The sequence below is a fragment of the Pygoscelis adeliae genome, unplaced genomic scaffold (assembly GCF_000699105.1).
Source record: "Pygoscelis adeliae isolate BGI_AS28 unplaced genomic scaffold, ASM69910v1 Scaffold234, whole genome shotgun sequence".
In the NCBI taxonomy this organism is placed as follows: Eukaryota; Metazoa; Chordata; class Aves; order Sphenisciformes; family Spheniscidae; genus Pygoscelis; species Pygoscelis adeliae.
Window position 1 is genome coordinate 7,183 of NW_008824546.1, and position 20,324 is coordinate 27,506.

A 20,324-nucleotide genomic window follows, 5' to 3' on the forward strand; every position below is an offset into this window, starting at 1 on the left:
CCTGCCCATCTTACAAGGATTTTCATTTTGTCTCATCTTCTGCATTGTCAGCTAAACAAACACTGTTGAATTTTTTTCTGAACAAAAACATAACTTAAAAAGATATATATAATTCATACCTTTTGGGAGTAGTTGTTTGCTTTTTCCATTTCAGACAAAATAACAGTGATATCATTGCTTTCAAAAATACCTGATAATCAAATACATGCTAATCAGCGTGGGGTTTTTAAGTGTACAAACTACATCTTTTTAAAAGTGTACAACAATTCATAGAGCATGCCAAATATCAATGAAAAGAATCAAAAATTCTTTGTTTCCTGTATGCCAGGCAGTCTGAATGTACCACATTAGTAACTCTATTTTAAATGTGCATCTTTAAAATATCTAGCAGAAAACAGTGAATTCAAATGGGGGGAGGGGGATCAAATTCCTGCATTAAGGCTGCATTATAATATTCTGCAATACAACTGAAAGCCTTAATCAAATTAGGACCTCTGTTTTTATCTCAGTGCTAGTATAGCATTATCACATCCTAAAAAGTAAGCTACTTGATTTGAGAAAAAAAAAAAAAGTTATTTAATTAATGAGAGAGAAGTATGTGCTGACTTTCCTTTTCACATACCTGCTTCTCCAAACCAATGAAATCTCCCATTGGCTGCCTGTACTATTTCTTTAAAAGCTGTGGCAGTTTCAGTTGGGTTAGCATAGCGGGCTGGAATAATCCCATTGGAGTCAACATCCTCCGTTACACTAAACAGACAGACATGAAGCTGCAAATCAAAACCTCTGCAAACCTCAGCCACATAAGCACTGATTGTGTGCTGCAAGACAGAGAAGAAAAAAGAAAAAAAAAAAAAAAAGAAAAAATCAGTAGTGACCCTCTACCTCAGACGAGCTTCCATCTACTCCACTGGTTCTTGAACCGATGTACAAACACTCCCAACCTGAGCAATTCAGTAGAGGAACATACCCTGAGTAGCTGAATGCCTCCTCAAATCATGCGTATATACAAAAACTGCCACTATTACTAGCGACAATGGCAACAGCATTGCTGCAGCTATGAGGTGAGATGGGGTAGCTATGGGAATCAAAGACACAAGGTCATGGACTTCAAGGTAGCCATGCACTGAAGCAAAGAAGTAGGGATGGAACTACTCATTTGCCTTTTTGTATGTATCCTTAGTTTTCTTATTATCCACGTGGGCTTTTAATGATTTCTTAGGTTTGCCCAGAATTTCCAGAAGTTTGGTAACAAAAGCAAAAGACACCCTACTGTGCACGCGTGGTTATTCCAGTTGGATCACCATATGTTCAGAAACTCTAGGCTGTGCGCGTGGCTTAACAGCCACAGAGCACATGCACTACAAACATAATATCCAAGCAATGGATTATTGTTATTAAAAATAGGAGCTGTCCCTACATAGTGTACTATGGAGTTCCACCATAAAATTATTTGTGGCTTTGTTCCCATGAGTTATAAAGAAATGATACCACACGAAAAATCAGAGTTGGTTTGTTCAAACTCAGAAATTTGCAGTGAAATGATGGCAAGAGCTGGAGTGGGAAAGGAATCCTAAAAACACCTCTTGAATTTTCTGTGATTCACACATTAATAATTGCTACCTCCAACACATGAATAGCAATTGCAGAAATGGAAGTTTGAGGTCCTGATAGTTGTGCTGGCTTAGATATGTAAAGGAGAAGTATTCTGCTAACAAGCTATGGTGACTAGCCGAAAGGAAAAAAAAAAAAAAAAAAAGTTGAGATTAATTCTGATAGAAACTTACAGAAGAGCTGCAAAACCTGTGATGATACTTACTGTTTCCTGATCAGGTATTCCAGTAGTCAGCAGGTAAAGTCCTTGTGATTTGTGTTTATCTTTGTCTTTGAAGTCTACTTCTACAGCTCTCCTGAGAGCACTCATGAAGTTTCTACTCCCTTTGCACTGCAAGCTCAACACCCACCTAAAAGACAATGTTTACTGTTCAAAGAATGAAGCAACAAAAGCTTTTGTTTCTGCTTAAAGCAATAAAGAGAACTAAGAATCTTAAATAACACTGCACTGGAGTCTAAAACTTTTGACAATGATAGCAGCAAAACCAGATTATATAATGACCCAAATTATTTGTTCTAGTTTCTGTACCGCCACCATGGCAAACTAGTTTTTAAGATAAGATTCAGAGCACAGAGATGAAATAATTCTCTCTTAACTTTATGTAGAAAAATTGTAATATAGTAGAACTTACAGGAATAAAAATGAAACCACAGAGGTATAATGAAACCACAGAGGGTGCGACTCCACAAACAGAAACCTGGGATTTGTTTCCAGTGAATGTGGGGAAGAAACATAGTTTAGCTTTCACATCCCAGTTGAATTTGAAGCAGTTTTCAATTCTTCATGTAACCTGTGCATTTCTTACACACACACTTCTATATCTGTGCACATATATATTCTGTATACGTATGAAATACAAAGCCACTAAGACATATTAAACTTTATAAATGCTGTTTTCGCAACAAACCATCACAATCAGTGTAGAACAGTTCATAGCAAACTATTTTTGTAATATGATAAAAATTTATCAATTTTGTAAGGTGTTCACAATGCTGTTTAAATCTGTTTCTCTGTTTTATCTGTTTCATGGTACCTACAATCACTTAATTCAGATGTATGGGAAAGTTATTTGATCCTACCTCCAAGCATTTTGTAAGTTTTCTGGTTGGCAAGGAACCAGTTCCAGCTGCCAAGGCACAACATCACTCCCAAATCTGTCACGGAAAGATAACAGCAATTATTTTTCAGACTATGCTTTAGAACAAAAAAAACCCCGAGTAAATTCACTGAAAAATAAAAGTCTGCTTTGGGGTATTACAGATGTAAAATTGTCTGATGCTACTTCCCATTTCAAACAATTTATTCACGTTTATCCATCACTCGGGGGTTGCCAGATTTTCAAGGTAGTGGGTCAGACTACGTTTTTCTTTCCAGAACAGGATACTAAAGTGAGCTGGTAAAAGCTCAGAGGAACAATTGCGACAAAACAACCCCAACCCTCAGATGCTGCCTGTATCTCTCTTTTGAGGTAACAGCTCTGCTCTCCCTCCAGGTTTGGAACTCCATGAGGTGCTGTCTCTTGCTTTTACCTGCCATTCAGAAGCCTGCCCAACTGCTGTTCAGCAGCTGTGCCATATGTTTCTGACCACCAGTGCTGAGTACAAAATTTTAGTACTATTACATATTAAAAAAAAGTATTGGAGTTACTGTAAAATTTAAAGGGTGTTCCCAGTTATGGTACCTGAGACACCTCCAGAATCCTCTTCCAGTAAAAGTTTCTGACATGTGAACTGATACTGTTATGAACAATATAGCAGGAAGAGAATTTGTTGCATGTATAATGCAATCAGTTTCAGTGAGCCTCATCCAAAACAGTGATTTTTAATTACTAATCTGGTCTCTGTACATCTGATCCATATACCTATCCAAAAACGATAAATCAGTGCTACTCTTGCAAGGACCTAATCATAAAAGGTTAAATACAATTAAAAAATCTAAAATATGCCCATTAGTAACTACAGTCTTTCAGCATACTTCTTTCATTGCAATGCATTACAATTATTTTGAAAGAATCTTAAATAGTTGCTTACGCTATAATATTGAAGTAATCCTTATTTGACATTTGTTCCTCAAGTAAAAGCCGCAAAGAATGTTGGATACGGATGATATACATGGAGTTTGTCACTGATATATCAACAAGTATAACCACCCTATATAAGAAACATGTTATTTGTAAAAAAAAAAAAAAATCTTATTTAATTACATGTTCTTATCTTCACTGTACTATAACTCACCAGGGAAAGTATCTTCTAGATATGTATCAAAATGTATAAACACTGAATCTATATTTAAAAAAAATATCTACAAAACATAAGGTGAGATTCTAAAAAAATAGTAACAATAATGGAAAAATCTATCTTTCTTAAGCTATGCAATAATCAGGGTACTGGCACATGTACTGCCATAATGGCTGTTGAACCCTAAACAGGTCCTCTTCCTTCTCTGTACTTAAATATCCAAAACACATCTGAAACATGTGGCTTACTTTCTAGATAACTCAAATTTAAGAGTCTCATTCTGTCTCGTGGAAATCGCAGTTTTGTGTTGTCTGATGATCACTGGATTCAGTAAATTCACTGCATTATTAAAAAAGCTGAATATCAATATCTGTTTTCAAAAGTGGATTGCTTACACTGGTTATACCTGCAACTGTTGCCTCTACATCTGACTATTTTCTGCCCTGTATTACCTGGTGCTGACTTACACACAAAGCAAAGGCTGGCAAATAAGAACTATCACCAATACACAAAAAAAGGACTATCAAAGTACAATACCTCCTTTCACAAACACTTCCCCATATTCTTCTGCTGGCAACAGATAGCCAGTCAATTCGTTTCTCATAGATTCTTACCATTTTAGCAAGCAGTTTCTGTGCATAAAATATAGAAAATTTGAGTTAAAAATAAAAAATTCAAGTAAGTCTTTCACTGCCAAATGCTTAATCTGGAAGTAACATGACAGCATAATATTGAAAAAATTAATGACTTTCATTCATTTTGACAGTAGCATTTCATTCTTAGTAAAGGTAAGACAATACAGTCCATGAGAAAAACATACAATGATAAAAAAAGCAACGAGGGGTCTAAAGGTCTAAAGTCTCTTCACATTTCCCCCTGATGGCATGTCCCAAAATAAGGGTCAAGCACATTAAAAAAAGAAAAAAAAAGTTTCAAAATACAGTTTTTGCAAGCTTACCATTTCTTCAATAGCAATTTTAGGCAGTGTTCATAACAAAACACATCATTTAAAATAAACACAACATTTTCAAACACATATCATTCTTTAACACAGTATCAATTTGAAGACATTAAGGCAATTTGTCCAAACTCTATAGAATATGACCTTTGCAAACATATTTATGCATTATATGTATGAAGGCAAATCAAGCTAGAAAAGGACACTGAACTCAAGAAAAAAAGCATGATTTTGGAGCACAAACACAAGCATCTACCAGTGACCACAGAGCCAGAAGCTGCTTTCATGTGAGCCAGTTAAACTTTACTCTCCTTTGTGGTCTGACTAGAGAGTTCTACAGATTTCTCATCCCTCCTCCATTTTAAAGAAATATTTGCCCTGCCTGGAAACATTCCCATAGCCCTTTGTCAGGACTGCTAGTGGAGTAGTACAGGAGAGAGAAAAGAAAAACAATGGAATAGACCACTATATTACACACCCTGGCTGCAAATATCCCCAAGCAGCTTCTATTTTATTGAACTCGTCCCCCTGACGATCTGCATTCTGACCAAGGAGGAAATCCTCAAGAATCACTCCTGTCTGTAAGAATTCCAGCGGCCTTCATTATGTTACCTGTATATGCATGTATCTCCACTTCTTCCACACTTAAAAGAGCTAATGAAGTCCTCAAAGATCCTCAACATCCCATACAGTGTAAATATTCTGGTGTGCCAGTAGTTTTAAGGTTATCTATATAGTAATATCATCATGGCAAATACCCAAAAATCCTAACATCCCTGACCTAATAGTGTTCTTAATTCACCTGCAAGCTTGAGGAGAAAACTCTAGTAGCAGCCTTGCTATCCTCTTGAAGAAAGTCTGGCAACTATCAGGCTGAAGGCAAATGCAAAGCAGGATAATAAGCGTGCAGCCAGTTCAAAAACTTAAGGTGAATGTAAGGGATGGCAGAGAGCAGCGTGCAATGTAGCTCGAGGGAGACAGAAGGAAAGGTATGAACACATACAGAGCGTTGCCTTAGACACCGATCTTTTCTTCAAAGTGAATGGCCATCCTATTGTGCTTGACAAAATTCCAGTTGTGCTTAACACAAATGAACACGTCTTGGAATAAAAAGCTGCTCTGACTTGAGACAATGCAATCAATACTTAACATAAATCTATTATCCATAAGGGATTTTACTGCTCTTACTGAATTCACCAGCGACACCATCTACAACGTTGTTTGTAAGCTCTCTTTTAAATCTTCCCTTTAGATAGACACCAAAGCCAATGCCACCTGCATAGTTTAAAAATCATTTACTTGCTAAAAAGTTACCCAATGAAAAATTCACTTATATTACCAGAGACACAGTCACTGAGATATTACCTTGTTCTGCCACTCGATTACAATTTAGAGAGCACCACACATGCCACACAAAAGAAACAGTTATCTCGCCTACTTTCTGTCTGCCGTATTTATCACCAACATCTCCGTCTCTGCCTCAAGGGTGAGGTCAGAGTACATAGCTGGATGTTTTTTCTACTTTTAGTCTTATTAAATCATTTTCACCAACCCCTTCAATCTTCCAAGGGAAACTCCACATTGCTTGCTATGGAAATTACTGGGATTCCTAAAGACCTGAAAGACTAATGAAAAACAGCCTTTATACACACAGTCACAGACTGGAAGGCATGGAGTAGGTATTTTACAAGTATTACACAGATTTCTCAAACTAAATGGGGCAGTCGGTATCATTGGACAAACCTACTTTTTTTCTGAACTCTAGCCAGCTTTCTGAGCCTACATAACAGGGTGTGCTCAATCTCTTGAACCCTTTCATAAAAATAGTTTCCCACTATTTCCTGCTAACTAATAGCAAACAAGCCTTAAAAGCTTCCATTTTGTGATTGCTACTTTTTGCCCCAGGATGAGAACAGTTCTTGTCTTGCCTCTAGTGTAGAATGTGGAGCTCTAGATATAAAAGCACTGGGTGCCTCTGCTTATCATACCATGTTGCACAATGACACAATCCTATTGTTTTTCCCAGGACTCAAATCCCTCCACAGTATTTCACCTTGCACACAAAGCTGCAAAACCAAAGCTGCAGCATCCACTGTCCACACACGCCCAGCTAAGCCTGAAGAGTGTACTTTCCTCATACCACACTCACTTTGGGAGAGGAAAAAAAACCCACACCTCTATGCAAGCTGTAGATAAAGGGGATAAACTAGAATAATTTAGAAGAATGTGATTTGCAACGCTATGCTGGCAGTTTTCAGAATTCGCATTAAGTATAAAGAACAGTTAAGCATATCCTGAAACATGAAATACAAATACCCAGCTTCTACTGACACTTTAGAGTAAAGCAGAAGTATGACAACCTTCTATAAAGTAAGCAGAAATAATTTCTGCTTTCTGATTCTTAAAAACAGGTTGGTTATGCTGAAAACACATCGAAATAATTTGTCCTTGACATTCACATTAGCAAAAATATATTCTGTCTAAACGCATGGCAAGAGTGTTGTAGGAACACTGTCAAGACTAAAATGCTACTCTTGGTAAAAGAGTAATTTCAGAGTGAATTAATTCCGATGTCACCATCTGCAGAACATTACCATTTGCCAATCATGTAGAGCTTATTAGATTTGAATCTCATCATTTTACAGTGGAGACTACTAGCTACTTCCCCTGTGGAAAGGGTGAAGGATTCACAACGAAAAGGCTACTGTGATGTCTCTGAAAGTACAGATCAGATGCTGAACTCAGAATATAGACTGTATCTCCAAATCCTACTGGACTCTCCATATGGACTGTACTACATTACTGGTCTTAAGGTATTATAGCAGGATGTCAGACAGAAGGAGAGTGGATTCTGGATGCTGTAGGATCCACCCCAAACTGCACAGGAGGAAGAAACTCACGTGTATGTACACATTATCCAAACATAGAATACAGACTAATGCAAGATCCTGATCAAGGCAACCTAATTTTATTCCTGTGGCTTTTTTCATAATGCAGACTTTCATACGCTTCTGCCGTCTTCCCCACATGCAGAAATCAACATCACTGATCTGGAATACTGTGTCTTTTTTCATCATTCCCTTTAATTCACCATTTTCCCCATCTCCATCCATCCATCCATGGAGTTGAGAGAAGCTCACCTACCAAAGAAACTCATGTCACAGTATAATTTTTTAATCCTTTATTCAATCAGTCTTCTGGATTATTTGATAGTTTAAGATCAAACTTTTATTTCAAAATAATCCCTTGCCTTGACTCTCTTTACTACACATCTGAGGGACTAGGTTGTTATGACAGGCAGAGGCTCTGGTTTGCTGCTATGTTATGTGCCTTTGCACATACTTTCATATCTCACAACATCTTTCAAGTCATGCAACAATCATCCAAGCTTGCTCCCACACTACTTCCTAGAATGTTCCTGCTATGCCTTGAGTCTTTCTTGGTCTAGCCAGTAACAATTAGACATTTTTCTTCATAAAACCTGTTTGACTTTCAAAGAGAGAAAACAAAATACAAAACTTTTTTTTTTTAAATGGTTAAACCAAGATGAAATGGGACAGTTCTGTTAAAGCAAGCAGGAGTACTCTGTTGTGTTGTATCCTTTCAATGTACAGGCTAAAAGATTCATACATACATGGGTAAAATAATGTAAATACATTCTTACACATAGATTGCAAAACGCACACTGCTCTATTTATGAGCAGCACTGATGGACTCTTTCTCTTACTTCACCTCCTTCCTCACTGCCGTAAGAATCTGGGTCCCAAGTCTGACCAAATCACTGCAGACTTACACGGACATCTGTCTGCATGTGAATCCCTGCAGTACTTATGTAACAGGTCAATTAATGTGGAATAATTAGATGGTAATCTAGCCCTGAGAAGGCCACATCACTATAGACAACTCACCTGATAGTTGTATAATACTGGCAGGTCAACATGGATATTTTTCACGGTTCCATCATACCATTCAAACTGCATCATCGCTTTCTAGAAGGATAAATAATACAGTTATGTGTTTACAGAAGTCTATATAAGCTACACTAACACAGAACTCCCTCCTGAATCATTCTTAAGAATGGCATAAGTATCTGATTTGAATCTGTGACTCAAATTTCAGTTAAAGCCCGGAGGACTTCACTAACTTATAAAGTACTGATTTTAATTAGAAAAATGTGGCAATAGAAAGGAAAAAAAACCCACCCACCCAAGAAAAAGAAAGGGTCCCCATCACTTACCTCATGTAGAGTTGATGATACTGTTTTTTTAAGAATAGGTACAAATTCCTCCACAGGAGAGAAAGCATTGGGAGCCAAAACTTGATAGAGGTTTAACTTTTTAGCTATAGCAAGGAAGAGAGAAATTAAATGAAACACATGCTCTGTCTTTAATTCATGTTCCATACCTGTTAAGCTTTTCTTTCTGTGCTACCTTTCAATCCATTTGTCTTTAACCAGTCTGCTGAGGTTTTGGCCAGGACGCATGGTGTTTGAATAACTAATGGTCCTTCGTGCTTTGGAGGCTTTGGTAAGAAGTTGGAAGGTGCTGTATTTGCAAATTCTGTGGAAACCTAAAATGGATTTTAAGAAAAACTCCTGCAAGTTTTAGCATAATTTTTTTTACCCTCAATTCAAAATATCCAGCATGGAATATTAGTTTTACTTACGTTCAAAGTGCTGGGATTTCAACAAGCAAAATACTTTGAGAATTGGTCCTCCTAAAAATAGGTTTTGGGGGACAATGTTCCATTAACTTCACTGTGCTTGCCACAATGCAAAAACCCACAGGGAAATTAAAACATCATGGTTATACATACTGGCATGAAAACAGCCAATCATTTCTCTAAGAAAAGGAAGTAGGAAAAGGATCTTCGTTACACACAGATCAAACCTGAACTGCCCCATGTTCTACCTGCACCGAGCACAGAGTCAAATGAACCACATTCTACCTTCATTCACACCAATGGAAACAAGTCCACAAAAACTCCTACGGGACACTAGAATTCCTTTGTTTCAAAAAGGGGTAAGAGACCTTTGTTTTATGAATGGACAGAAGTTTGTGGAGATTTTTTTCATACAGAATGCTTGACTAGTATGTTTCTGAAATGACATGCTTTTATTTGGGGATATAGGGCCTTTAAGTCATTTCAGGGTGACGTCTGCTCCATATGTAGTCTACACGGTCCTTAGTAATTATGAGGTTGGAAGAGAGATGAAAGAATTCTATATATATGGAATAGGGAGGATGAGGGGAAACAGAATTAGAAATATTATTCACAAATGACCAGTTTGCCTCCTGTCTAGAATGTCTCAGGTCAGAAGACCAGACACGCAAGGATACTCAATGGAAGCTTTCAGTCCCTCTTTCAGATCAGACTTGTCTACCACACACAACTGCCGACAGTAGTTCTGACAGAGAACAGACTATTTTGTTAAGAAAAAAAATAATCACAGATTTGTAAAACAGTGCTGCCAAATTTTTAGCATTAAAGTTTAGCAACCATAGGTGAATTCAGCCACTTTCTAAACTTCCAGGCCCCTAGAAAGTAGAGAGATGAGAGTAAGGCAAAAGAGAGATGCATATTTCCACTTAAGACTATCTGCACAAGGTGAAAGAAAGACATGAGTAAATAATCTCTCTACCACATCAAAGCAGAACTAGAAATTATCAAAACTCTCCATAGAAAAAAGAAAAATCACAGGAGATTCTTTTTCTTCCTCATCCATATTTCATCAAGAGAACTTAGAAGTTACTTTATTGGAGAAAAGACAAACAAGGTAAGAACCTGTGGCATGTTGGTCAAATAAGGCATAAAAATAGAAACATTACCAAGACAAATGTTACTGAACAAATGGTGCCAAACCCTCACGGTAAGACAGAACCAACACAGAGACAGATGTGTAATGGACTGTAGCTTCCTAACTTCAACACTAGCAATGGATCTAAACAAGCCCTTATGATTTTGTAACTGACTTAAGTGTCCACCTTAATCAGGTAGGAGTAAGTATCTTCTTACCAATTTAAATAACTGTTGGAACTTCATTTAAATGATCATGCATACAGTTAGGCTAGTGATTCTCTTAGATTTCCATTACGATCATGGTACAATTGTTCTTTTCATTGCATTTTGGTTGGTTTATAAAACTTGCTGCATTTTGGAGAATGTCTAGCAAAATGTCTCCTTTACTGGTTTTGGCCTTAATCTGCTCTTACAATGGATGGCCAATACATAATATTCAAAGTTCACTTACCAAAATACTGGATTAGTCATACAATTTTTTTTCATATTGTGAACACAAAAAACTTCTACCCAATACTTCAAAGTACATACGAAAATAAAAAGACACATACATCTGCTATTCTACTAATAAGTGAGCCACGAATTCTTCTTTGAAAAGTCTGTTTGATGCTCTTGAGTAGGTCCTTAGCCTTCTGGGATTCCTGAAGTAGCAGATGAACATCACTGCTATCAAAATTCTGTACATATAAAAACAAAGGGGAAAAAAAGTTAACTACTATTGAAATACCAACCAAACCCAGCTTTCTTACTTTGATGTGCATACATCTATACAAGACTGCCTGGCATAGCAGAATTGAGTGTAAATTTGTCTAACGCACTGCATGTAAGTTATTCATCATTTTATAAACAAGGTATTATTTTATTATGTTGAATCAGTCTACAATAAGCCACTGCTTTCATCCTATTCATCAGCTTTAAGTCAGTGAACAATATCTGCAAAATTTATGGTGCTTTTAGGAAAGCATTTTCAGTTGCAGAAAGAATTAACCGCAGGTTTATCGACCACATCCTCAGCACCAGGTCTTGCTATAAACTTCTACTCAGATGATAATTAGTTTACCTTCTCAAAGTGAAGAATCAGCAAAAAGAGAGGAAAATGCTTTGCCTCTCTAGCTGTCACATACCTCTCCCTTCGAAGAGTAGCAATGATAATGGCCTCTTACAGCTTCTGCAAGGTTCTTTAGAACCGCCTACATATATAAATAGGAAGAAAAAGAGTTACTTTGATTTGGTAGTCTCTTTTGATAACATGGGTTCTTGGTATTCAATTCTCAATTAGAGATAAGAGAAAGAATCTTTGAGGTACATGTAGTGAGAAAGTCAAAGTAATTATGTCTCCATTGTTTTCTTACCAGTCTTATTTTAATATGGCTGAAAAACTAACTCAGTAAAGAAATTTACAAAATAGGCACTAAGGGTCAAGTTCATTCACCTTGTGTTAAAATGCCAGTCACTTTCTCTTCCTTTGAAGGCAGGCTTGTGCTAGTCAGATCAAAAGCATATCCCCGAAGTCCACAAATATAAATACTAGGCTATCCTTCCCCCGCCCACAACAAGCAAACCTCTTAAATCCTTTGCTGCTTTTTTCACCTCTCCCATCTTCTTCTCTCCTACCATCTACCACTGCAATCCCCTTGCTGCATCCAATCTTCTCTTCAAACCAGGATTTCAACCAAGTCCTCCCTGCCACTTAAGTCACTACATGCCTTAGGGAAAAGCTTAAACAAACAATCAACACCGAAAAAACACGTTTCTATGCAGAAGCTAATAAAAAATAACCGCTTATCCTTCTGTTCTCCTCTTCCTTCAGGCAGTCATTGCTAACATCCAAACCACTGATCATGATCAACACTGTGATTTGAGCAGGGCTGCTAGGTCTTGCACTGATGCTATGCCATACAAAAATACTCCTATCCCAGAGACTGCCATACCTGTATGATCTCACTCCCAAATCCTTGCCTTTCTCCTATGATCCCTCTCCCTATCCACTTGTCCTTACTGCAATATTGCCTACCTGAAGTCCCCTATTTTTCTGCTTTTACCTGCAAAAGAGCTCTTAGCCCCAAAGTCTTCTCTGTAAACACACAAGATGATTATCTGGAAATAACTGCTTCCCTTCAGCTGCCAAGCCTGTCAACACCACTTGGTTGCCACTTCTGGCTTTGGTATGAACCAAGATGAATGCTCCAAACAATTTTTTTCACGTGTACAAATCTGCTCTAAAGAAAATACAACTCTAGATCAAGAACTCATTAAAGAGTAGGTTAGCTTCTCCACAAGTTTGTGAGAGAAGACATTGCAGCTGAATAGGAAACAAATACCAGGACACTTACTGAAGTATTAACACAATTACTTACAAGAGAACCAGGATTGCTGCAATCATATGTAACAGCATGAGTCTGCAGTTTTCTCCCCAGCACACACTGCTGAGCATAGTCAGACAGTATTTCCAAAGACTGATCAGGGCTGATATAAATAAATAAACAAGGAAAAACAGATATTAAAAATGGCAGTAATCAAATGGGGGGAAAAAGGCCATACTGAAGAAAACAGGGAAGAAAACTAAGAGGGAAAGAAATAACACATCATGGGAATGTAATCCAGTCATTTAGTGTAACTTAACCTCCTCCCCCTCTTTCAACAATTACTGAGGTTGAAACCAAACCACTACTGTGGTTTGGTTCCGTCTTGAAAATCTGCATGATAATAAAAGCACTAAGTTTCTATTCCAGTTTATAACGGCTTCTGGAGGAAATGTTCTAAATTATTCCTTGCTAGCCCTGGAAGCTAAAAATCAGGAATTGTGGTTTTGCCCCCTGTGATAAACTGTGATAGAGGTTTTCAACTCACATCTTCGACTGTATGTAAGGATGTCTATTGTTTTCCAAAGGCACCAAAGAAAGTAAAACTTTGCTCTGTGTCTAGAACTTAGTGACCCACGCAGCTTTCATTCCCTGAGTTTTAATGGTTCTTCATGGCTAGTAAAAACCTTTCCTTCCAGCTACACTTCTGCCAGGGTCAGAAATTAATGAAGTTTTCACTTGCACATACTATAAACTTTTGCTTTCTGTTCAAAGCAGACCTAAGCAAAGCTTGGAACCTTTTAACTGAACACTGTGTGTTCAGTAAGTTAGCTGAAATGTAATCTCAATCACCCTAAATATCAAGCTTGCCAAGCTTACACCATCCCCTTTTTTGCACATTTAAAATAAATACAATTAATAAATTAGGAGTACGGTAACACTCCCAGAATCCTTACTGTAGTCTTTTTCTTGTAATCCTGCCTCCAATACTGCAAGTTTTCAAATGATGACAGTAGAATGGCAGAATTTAAGTCCATAATTTATCTAAACTCAGCCTGGTTTCATTTATTTAATCAGACATTTTAAGTTTTCCATCAGCAACAAGATCACATCTCTTTGAATGCTTAATGCTATTTTACAGCAAAATCTAGCTCATAATCTAATCTTCCCAGAGGTGTGGACCCTTTCAGTGACATCCTTAATGATGCTGAAGGATTTTTATTGATGTAACATTAGAGCTAGCAGACTCTCAATGGATTACTGTGATAACTTATCTGCAAAGGAAAAACGTAGCTTCATATCAGAAAAGAGAAGATTTATAAATAGTAAAAAAGGGAAGAAATAAAGGAATTCAGTGGCATGAACTAAAAACACATAAAACTTGGATCTTAAATTTTCCATTTATTCTTGTATCAAGTTCAGATTCTTGTACCAATTCTGTATCCAAGTTAAAGCTTGTTGTTAGGACAGATAACGAATTTACCAGCTTCCTACAATAAGAACCAGAGAATTCAGTTCTTTCATCGTAAGGACGTGCTTTAAGGCTTTCAGCAAATTGCAGCCTTGACCAGGCTCCAGCTGTTGTATCCACTGTCTTGCTTCATGCAGCCTGGGGGGGGGGGAAGGAATATGTACACTTAATGTGCAGGTGCTAATTAAGATAGATTATGAAGATTACTACAAATCACAGGAGCTGCTAAGATATTTTATGCATGAACAACCAGCTCGAAATCACTGACTGCACTTAAAATTCATTGCTTTTTTTCCCCTCTTACAAATCACCACAGGCACAAGATGAAAAACACTATTATCTACAAGAGATTGCTCTAATTAAATGGAGACCTTCTTTGAAACACCTTTATTTTTCAGAGAAATGAACTTACTTACACATGAACATTGATGTTTTTTGGACTCTCCCACAAAGGTGAAATTTCTGTACTGAATGAGAGGCAGTACAATTGCTTCTTATAACATAGCTGTTCATCTATTAAGCACTAATAAATAAAAAATTGTTAATACGTTACTATCCGTGCTGCTTCTAGTAGGTTTATTATGTAAAATAATAAAAATAGTAATTTCCTAAAATAGTTGACAGCAATATTTTCAGCTACCACAGAGAAAAGCTTCCAAGAAAAAGCCATACACATTCAAATATTTGGTAATGAGTCTAGAGGCAAAACCTGCAAACCTATGGCAATCCAGCCAGTTTGTTAATGGGGCAGGAGGCAGAAAGTATTTGTTGTACTGGTACCAGTTGTACTGGTAACTGTTTTTCTCTTCAGTTGACGAGCACATGAAACAACATACTGATCTAGAATGGGCATAATCACCCATCAAGCAATTACTAAAAAATGTTTAATACATATTCATGGATAGGGCTAAACCACAGTTCAGGTATTAAGGCTAAGCAAACCAGACTATGTGAAAATTGAGTTTTCTTGAAGGAGTTATTTAAAAAACACAAATGAAAAATGCAGATAATATAAATTGATGTTAAATAATTCCTGAATGCAGGAAATAAAATTGTACGAAGTTTCAAAGTTAGGTAGTAAAACAGCCACATTACATCTTCCTTCTTTACTACAAAAGTTTTATAAAAATAAAGAGCACAATAAAGGACAAGTTTCTTTTGGGACTTCAGGAAGTGATTAACTCACCAAGGTTCTGACTGAAATTGTGAATTGGGACTTGTTGTGACAAAACATAAAGGCATAAGGAAACTATATTTACTATAAATAGCTCTGTGTACAACTTGGTTCTAGCTCTCACAGCTGTTTGTTAGGCAAGTTTATTCCATGAAGTATGCTGGTACGAGAATTGAGAAACTTCCAAATATTAATAAGGAAAGTATTATTACTATGGTACATACTGGAGTTTGTAGACATTAACAAAGACTACCCTTTCAAAGACATTTAAAATATACTTTTCTACAACAGAAAACTTCTACTGTATTGTATATTATAAATTTAAGCAGATTTTTTTCTACTTAGTTCCTGGCTTGTAGTTACACAAAAGCTTGATTAGTATGTTGTAATTGCCAAAGTCTGCTTTATTATTACTTACCAAAAGGTCCTTCTGAAAATCCAGTAGTCTAGGTCCGTAACTCATATGAGACACATCAACCACAAGTCCAACTTTGGTTCCTTTTATAAGGCCAAACACCTTAAAAGAGAAAAGTCATTGTAATTACTAAGCTTATCTAAAGTTTAAAAATGTTACTGTTTATTCTGTACAACACCATTTTAAAATCAAATATTAGGTATTTATTTTCACTTTAAGCTTTTTAGCATAAAGATGACACAGTGACAAAGCTGGATGGGGGGTGGGGAAAGAGGACTACTGGTGCCCAGTTTATCTTTACCATATTACCTCCTTCCCAAGACAACCTATTCATTATTTGAGAGAATAAAAAATAACTTTGTCTACAGCATCTCCTTCAGGTTAAATCAAGCAACTTTGTGCAAGCTAGATTTTGGAACGCTGCTTCTTTCTCTATCCCCTTCGAGGGGGAGTTAGGTCCCTTTCCCATTCCTGAGCATTAGCACTGCTAGGCACAGTAAGTGATTAACCAGCTGTACAAGAGAGGGCACAATGGACTACAAGACAGCTCCACTCCAGTCAAGAGGTTAAACTTAACATTGTCTGCCCCCATTTAAATTGTGCTGACAGGTCCTGATGATTACGACTGCTAAGAGAAAGAAAAAGACTAAATCTAGAAAGCAGAAAACCACATACCAATGAAAGATCAAGAAAAACAATCCATTGTCAAAATAAGTATCACTGCACATGATGTGTAACTCACAGTAAATAATGAAAATACAGAAGCTTTCTGGAAGCCACTTTTCACTGGTATTCAAAAGTTAATTTATTCTTTAATGCCGTATACAGTTCCATTCTAAAAATATACTGCAAAGTTAGTTACCTTTCTGCTGTCCTGCAACAGCCACTGAATTCGCTGCTGATAAAGTTCAATCACTCTGACAAAAGGCATAACACACATTTAGCTAAGGCATTCTCTTGCATTGTGTATCAATGTAACATTCAACTATTTGTCCTCATCACATCCTTTTTCTCACGGATGCAAAATCACCTCTTAAAAATACTGTTTTCAGCGTTCTCAAACAACTGGTGGTTGCAGGGCTAACCACTTAAATACTTCTTCCCCTAAAGCTGTTTGACTGATTAAATATGTAGCTGTCTGAACAACTGGATCACTGAAATACTTTCTAATCAGTTGCTGGCTTATTCTGTTCAGAGATAGGAGGGGGGTAGTCACCATGTGTATGTGTGAACAACAGAAGCTCAGGCAAAACTGAATTTAGTTCATCACACATAGGTTATTTTCAGGAGATGTATTTAATACAAACTACACTATTGCTTAAGACACTCATGAAATATAACCTTGTGATTGAAAGGCAGCACACTCATGGAAGTGCTGGACTAACTGCAGCACAACTTTCAACAATTTCATTTCAAAACAGCTATAACCTGAGGTAAAACAAAGTGCTTGCTGTCCCCCAAAATTGTTTTACTTCAACCAACTGGTTTTTAATACCTTGTGCATAGTTTTTACAATTTGGCGAACAGGAAGTTTAAATCAACATTTCAAAGAGGGAAAAACTTTTTGCTTTTTCAGAACACCACAGCTACTTCTTTTTTAAACCAGATTTGCAGACAGTTCGGTTAGATGGTGCAGGTGCCAAGTACTGAAGATGGACTTTCTGAAGATTCTGGATCTTCATGACGGACACAGTAAGATACGCTGAAGTAGTGGCACTCCTAGGAACAGTCTAACAAGTATCGTGAAGACCAGCAAAACCATTATGGTTACTCTACAGCTTATTGAACCTATTCGTTAAATGTTTTCCTCAATTTAAGTTTCCTTGATTTTATACATTTAAAATTCACTTGGAAAACTTTTAACTTCCACGTATCAGCTACACAGGTTTCTTCCTTCCTAGTTACTACAAACTCCTTTCAGCATTCCATTCCTTGAATAGAAAACCAAGCAATGCTGCCTTTCATGACTAGATCCATGACTTGAAACTAATCCAAGTTACAGTAAACATAACCCACAAATATGCAGCGTTACCTGTGAAAACCCAACCATTCACTAGCTGCCTTTCTAAAATGAGCTAACTGCTTCAGTTCAAAACCTGGTTGATAGGCATCTTCATTAAAAAAAAACCAAAACCTCAGCTGTAGTGACATATAATTGTCACCTACCCTAAATCTCAGCAGAAAGGATTTAATGCTGAGATACTCTGAAGTTCCCAGAGATAACACAATAAGATTTAAGGCAGTACCTGTAGTCATGGGGGATGGAGCTATAGAACCAGTTATGCATCAAAATCATAAACAAGATGGATACTTACTTAGAAAGTCTGGACTCAAAATCAGTAACAGTCTCTTCTGTAAACTCTATCTCTTCAACACCGTTTCTTGAGTTCCTGGAACACTGTGCATAATTAGCATCAGAGATGCACACAAATTAGGACTGACTAAAGAAAGGGCAGTGTTGTACTTACAAAATAATATTGCCTTCATTTACCAGATGCTCTAATGTTAATTGCAAGGATTCTAAACTGTAGTTTCTTAGCCATTCTTCTGTGGTTTGCACCTTTTTAGACTGTATTTTCTTCATTTGTACTCTCTATAGATCAAATAAGAAAAAATTAAATGCAGTATGAGAAATGAAACGTGCTGTTCAAATGTGACAAAAATATCAGTCCAAAGGACAGCTACTGGTTGGCAGTGCATATCCAAGAACAACATAATTTTAGGTACTGGCATACTCTTTTGGATGTGGGATGCAAAGGAAAAGAAGGTTTCAGAATACCCCCAGATTGTGAGCTAAAGGAAGGCGAAGGAGAGCTTAGTTTGGAGGAGACAGGAAGGAAGACAAGAAATAGGAGAGTTTAGTAAAAGAAATAAAAGAAATACCCCAGTGATTTACCAGAGAGAAAGAAAAATTAAGCATCTCCAAAACCTGCCCCACAGAGTCTGAAGGGGTATATATTGTCTTCTGCTTTTCTGAAGAAAAATGCAGTATCAGCAGTTGATCTACCTTTATTGATTTGCCTGACTTGTTCACAGACTGATTCATCTCTGTAGAGAAACTGTATGTAGTTTCATGACTTTACTGACTATATCTATCAAATTGTCTGTGTGTATATGCAAATATATGTAAGGAAACATGTCAGTTGTCTATCAGCTTATTTATTCACCACTCTGTATTTATAGTGGGTATGTGTTACTTTTCTAGTTGCTCCATTTAGCAGGAAAACTCGCCTACCAGCAGATCTTTTGTCCTGTTGATATGTGTTACCAGCAATCCATTATCTGTTCCTAGATGAGACACAGTAAAATCTTGCCATAGTGGACGATCATCCTGTAGACTGGATTCTGTGGTCACCCTACAAGACAATGAATTTTATGGGATGACTTCATTACCCATAATATCCCTGTATTGTCATAACATCTTTACAAGTTTTTTCTGTAAAAACTGTTTTATACTTAGACGTTTGTTTACACATTCCATTTGATATATGATAAATGTTTTGAAGGGACATAATACATAGGTTATACAAGCTATGGTTATTTACTCTATATCCACATATGAAGTCCCAACAAGATTTTGTAACAGTATCCTCACCCAACTTTTTCCAAAAACTGATCATTGTCCAACAACTGTGCCATTTTCCTGATGTGTGTATCCATTATATGAAGACTTAGCCTTGTTAAAAAAGCAAAAAGACAAAGTATTAAAAAGCTTAAATCCTCAGGATCATATACTATTAAAAAAGGTATTGTCAGCAACTTATATGATAATAACATTGCATGTGGGACAACAGCAAATTAAAAAACAGCTGCAAAGAGAAGTTACAATTATCCATCTACAGAAAACACATTTAGGAACTATTCTGCAAGAGCTATTTGTTAAGGGATTTTATGCAGTTAATTATATGTATGCACAGCTGCTGGGAGACTATCTAAACAGCTCAACCAGAAAAAAGATTAACCAAAGCAAAACCCAGAGCTCTAGGGGCGAGTGTGAGCCGCGGCGGGAGCAAGGGGGCAGGCAGCTGGAGGCAGCCGGGCTGCGAGACGCGGCGATGGAGGCGTGCAGGTGAGCTGCCCCTCGGGTTTAAGCGCAGCTGAGACCAGAGCAAAAACGATCATAAAACCCTGCCTTTCGCTTCGCTGGGCTCCTCCGCCTCACTCCGTCCCCAGCCACCCGTGCCCTTCCACTCACCAGCGGGTGTCAGAGCAGCCCTCTCCCCACGCCGTCCCGTTCCCCGAGATTCTCCTCACCGCACGGGGGAAAGGCCCCTCAGCTCCACCGACCCCGCGCCATCCCGTCCCCAGAGACTCGCCTCACCGGGGGAAAGGCTCCCCCGTTCCCCGTCCTC

General features: G+C 37.4%; 1 protein-coding gene across 1 annotated transcript in view; it reads right to left on the bottom strand.

Annotated features, from left to right (window-relative positions):
• VWA3A (von Willebrand factor A domain containing 3A) overlaps positions 1 to 19,632 on the bottom strand; it is a gene marked incomplete at its 3' end in the record, with an annotated part of 26,639 nt that extends 7,007 nt beyond the window's left edge. Inside the window, exons 1-20 of the mRNA XM_009321791.1 lie at positions 19,568 to 19,632; positions 19,241 to 19,328; positions 18,441 to 18,565; positions 18,288 to 18,362; positions 16,835 to 16,889; positions 15,976 to 16,074; positions 14,800 to 14,906; positions 14,396 to 14,521; positions 12,967 to 13,075; positions 11,734 to 11,799; positions 11,161 to 11,286; positions 9,241 to 9,379; positions 9,048 to 9,151; positions 8,719 to 8,799; positions 4,390 to 4,484; positions 3,646 to 3,765; positions 2,695 to 2,769; positions 1,820 to 1,964; positions 623 to 821; positions 120 to 190 (exon numbers count right to left, since the gene is read on the bottom strand). Of these exons, the coding sequence (XP_009320066.1) occupies positions 120 to 190; positions 623 to 821; positions 1,820 to 1,964; positions 2,695 to 2,769; positions 3,646 to 3,765; positions 4,390 to 4,484; positions 8,719 to 8,799; positions 9,048 to 9,151; positions 9,241 to 9,379; positions 11,161 to 11,286; positions 11,734 to 11,799; positions 12,967 to 13,075; positions 14,396 to 14,521; positions 14,800 to 14,906; positions 15,976 to 16,074; positions 16,835 to 16,889; positions 18,288 to 18,362; positions 18,441 to 18,565; positions 19,241 to 19,328; positions 19,568 to 19,632 (2,070 nt within the window). The remainder of the gene's footprint in view (positions 1 to 119; positions 191 to 622; positions 822 to 1,819; positions 1,965 to 2,694; positions 2,770 to 3,645; positions 3,766 to 4,389; positions 4,485 to 8,718; positions 8,800 to 9,047; positions 9,152 to 9,240; positions 9,380 to 11,160; positions 11,287 to 11,733; positions 11,800 to 12,966; positions 13,076 to 14,395; positions 14,522 to 14,799; positions 14,907 to 15,975; positions 16,075 to 16,834; positions 16,890 to 18,287; positions 18,363 to 18,440; positions 18,566 to 19,240; positions 19,329 to 19,567) is intronic.
• Between the last annotated feature and the right edge of the window lie 692 nt (positions 19,633 to 20,324).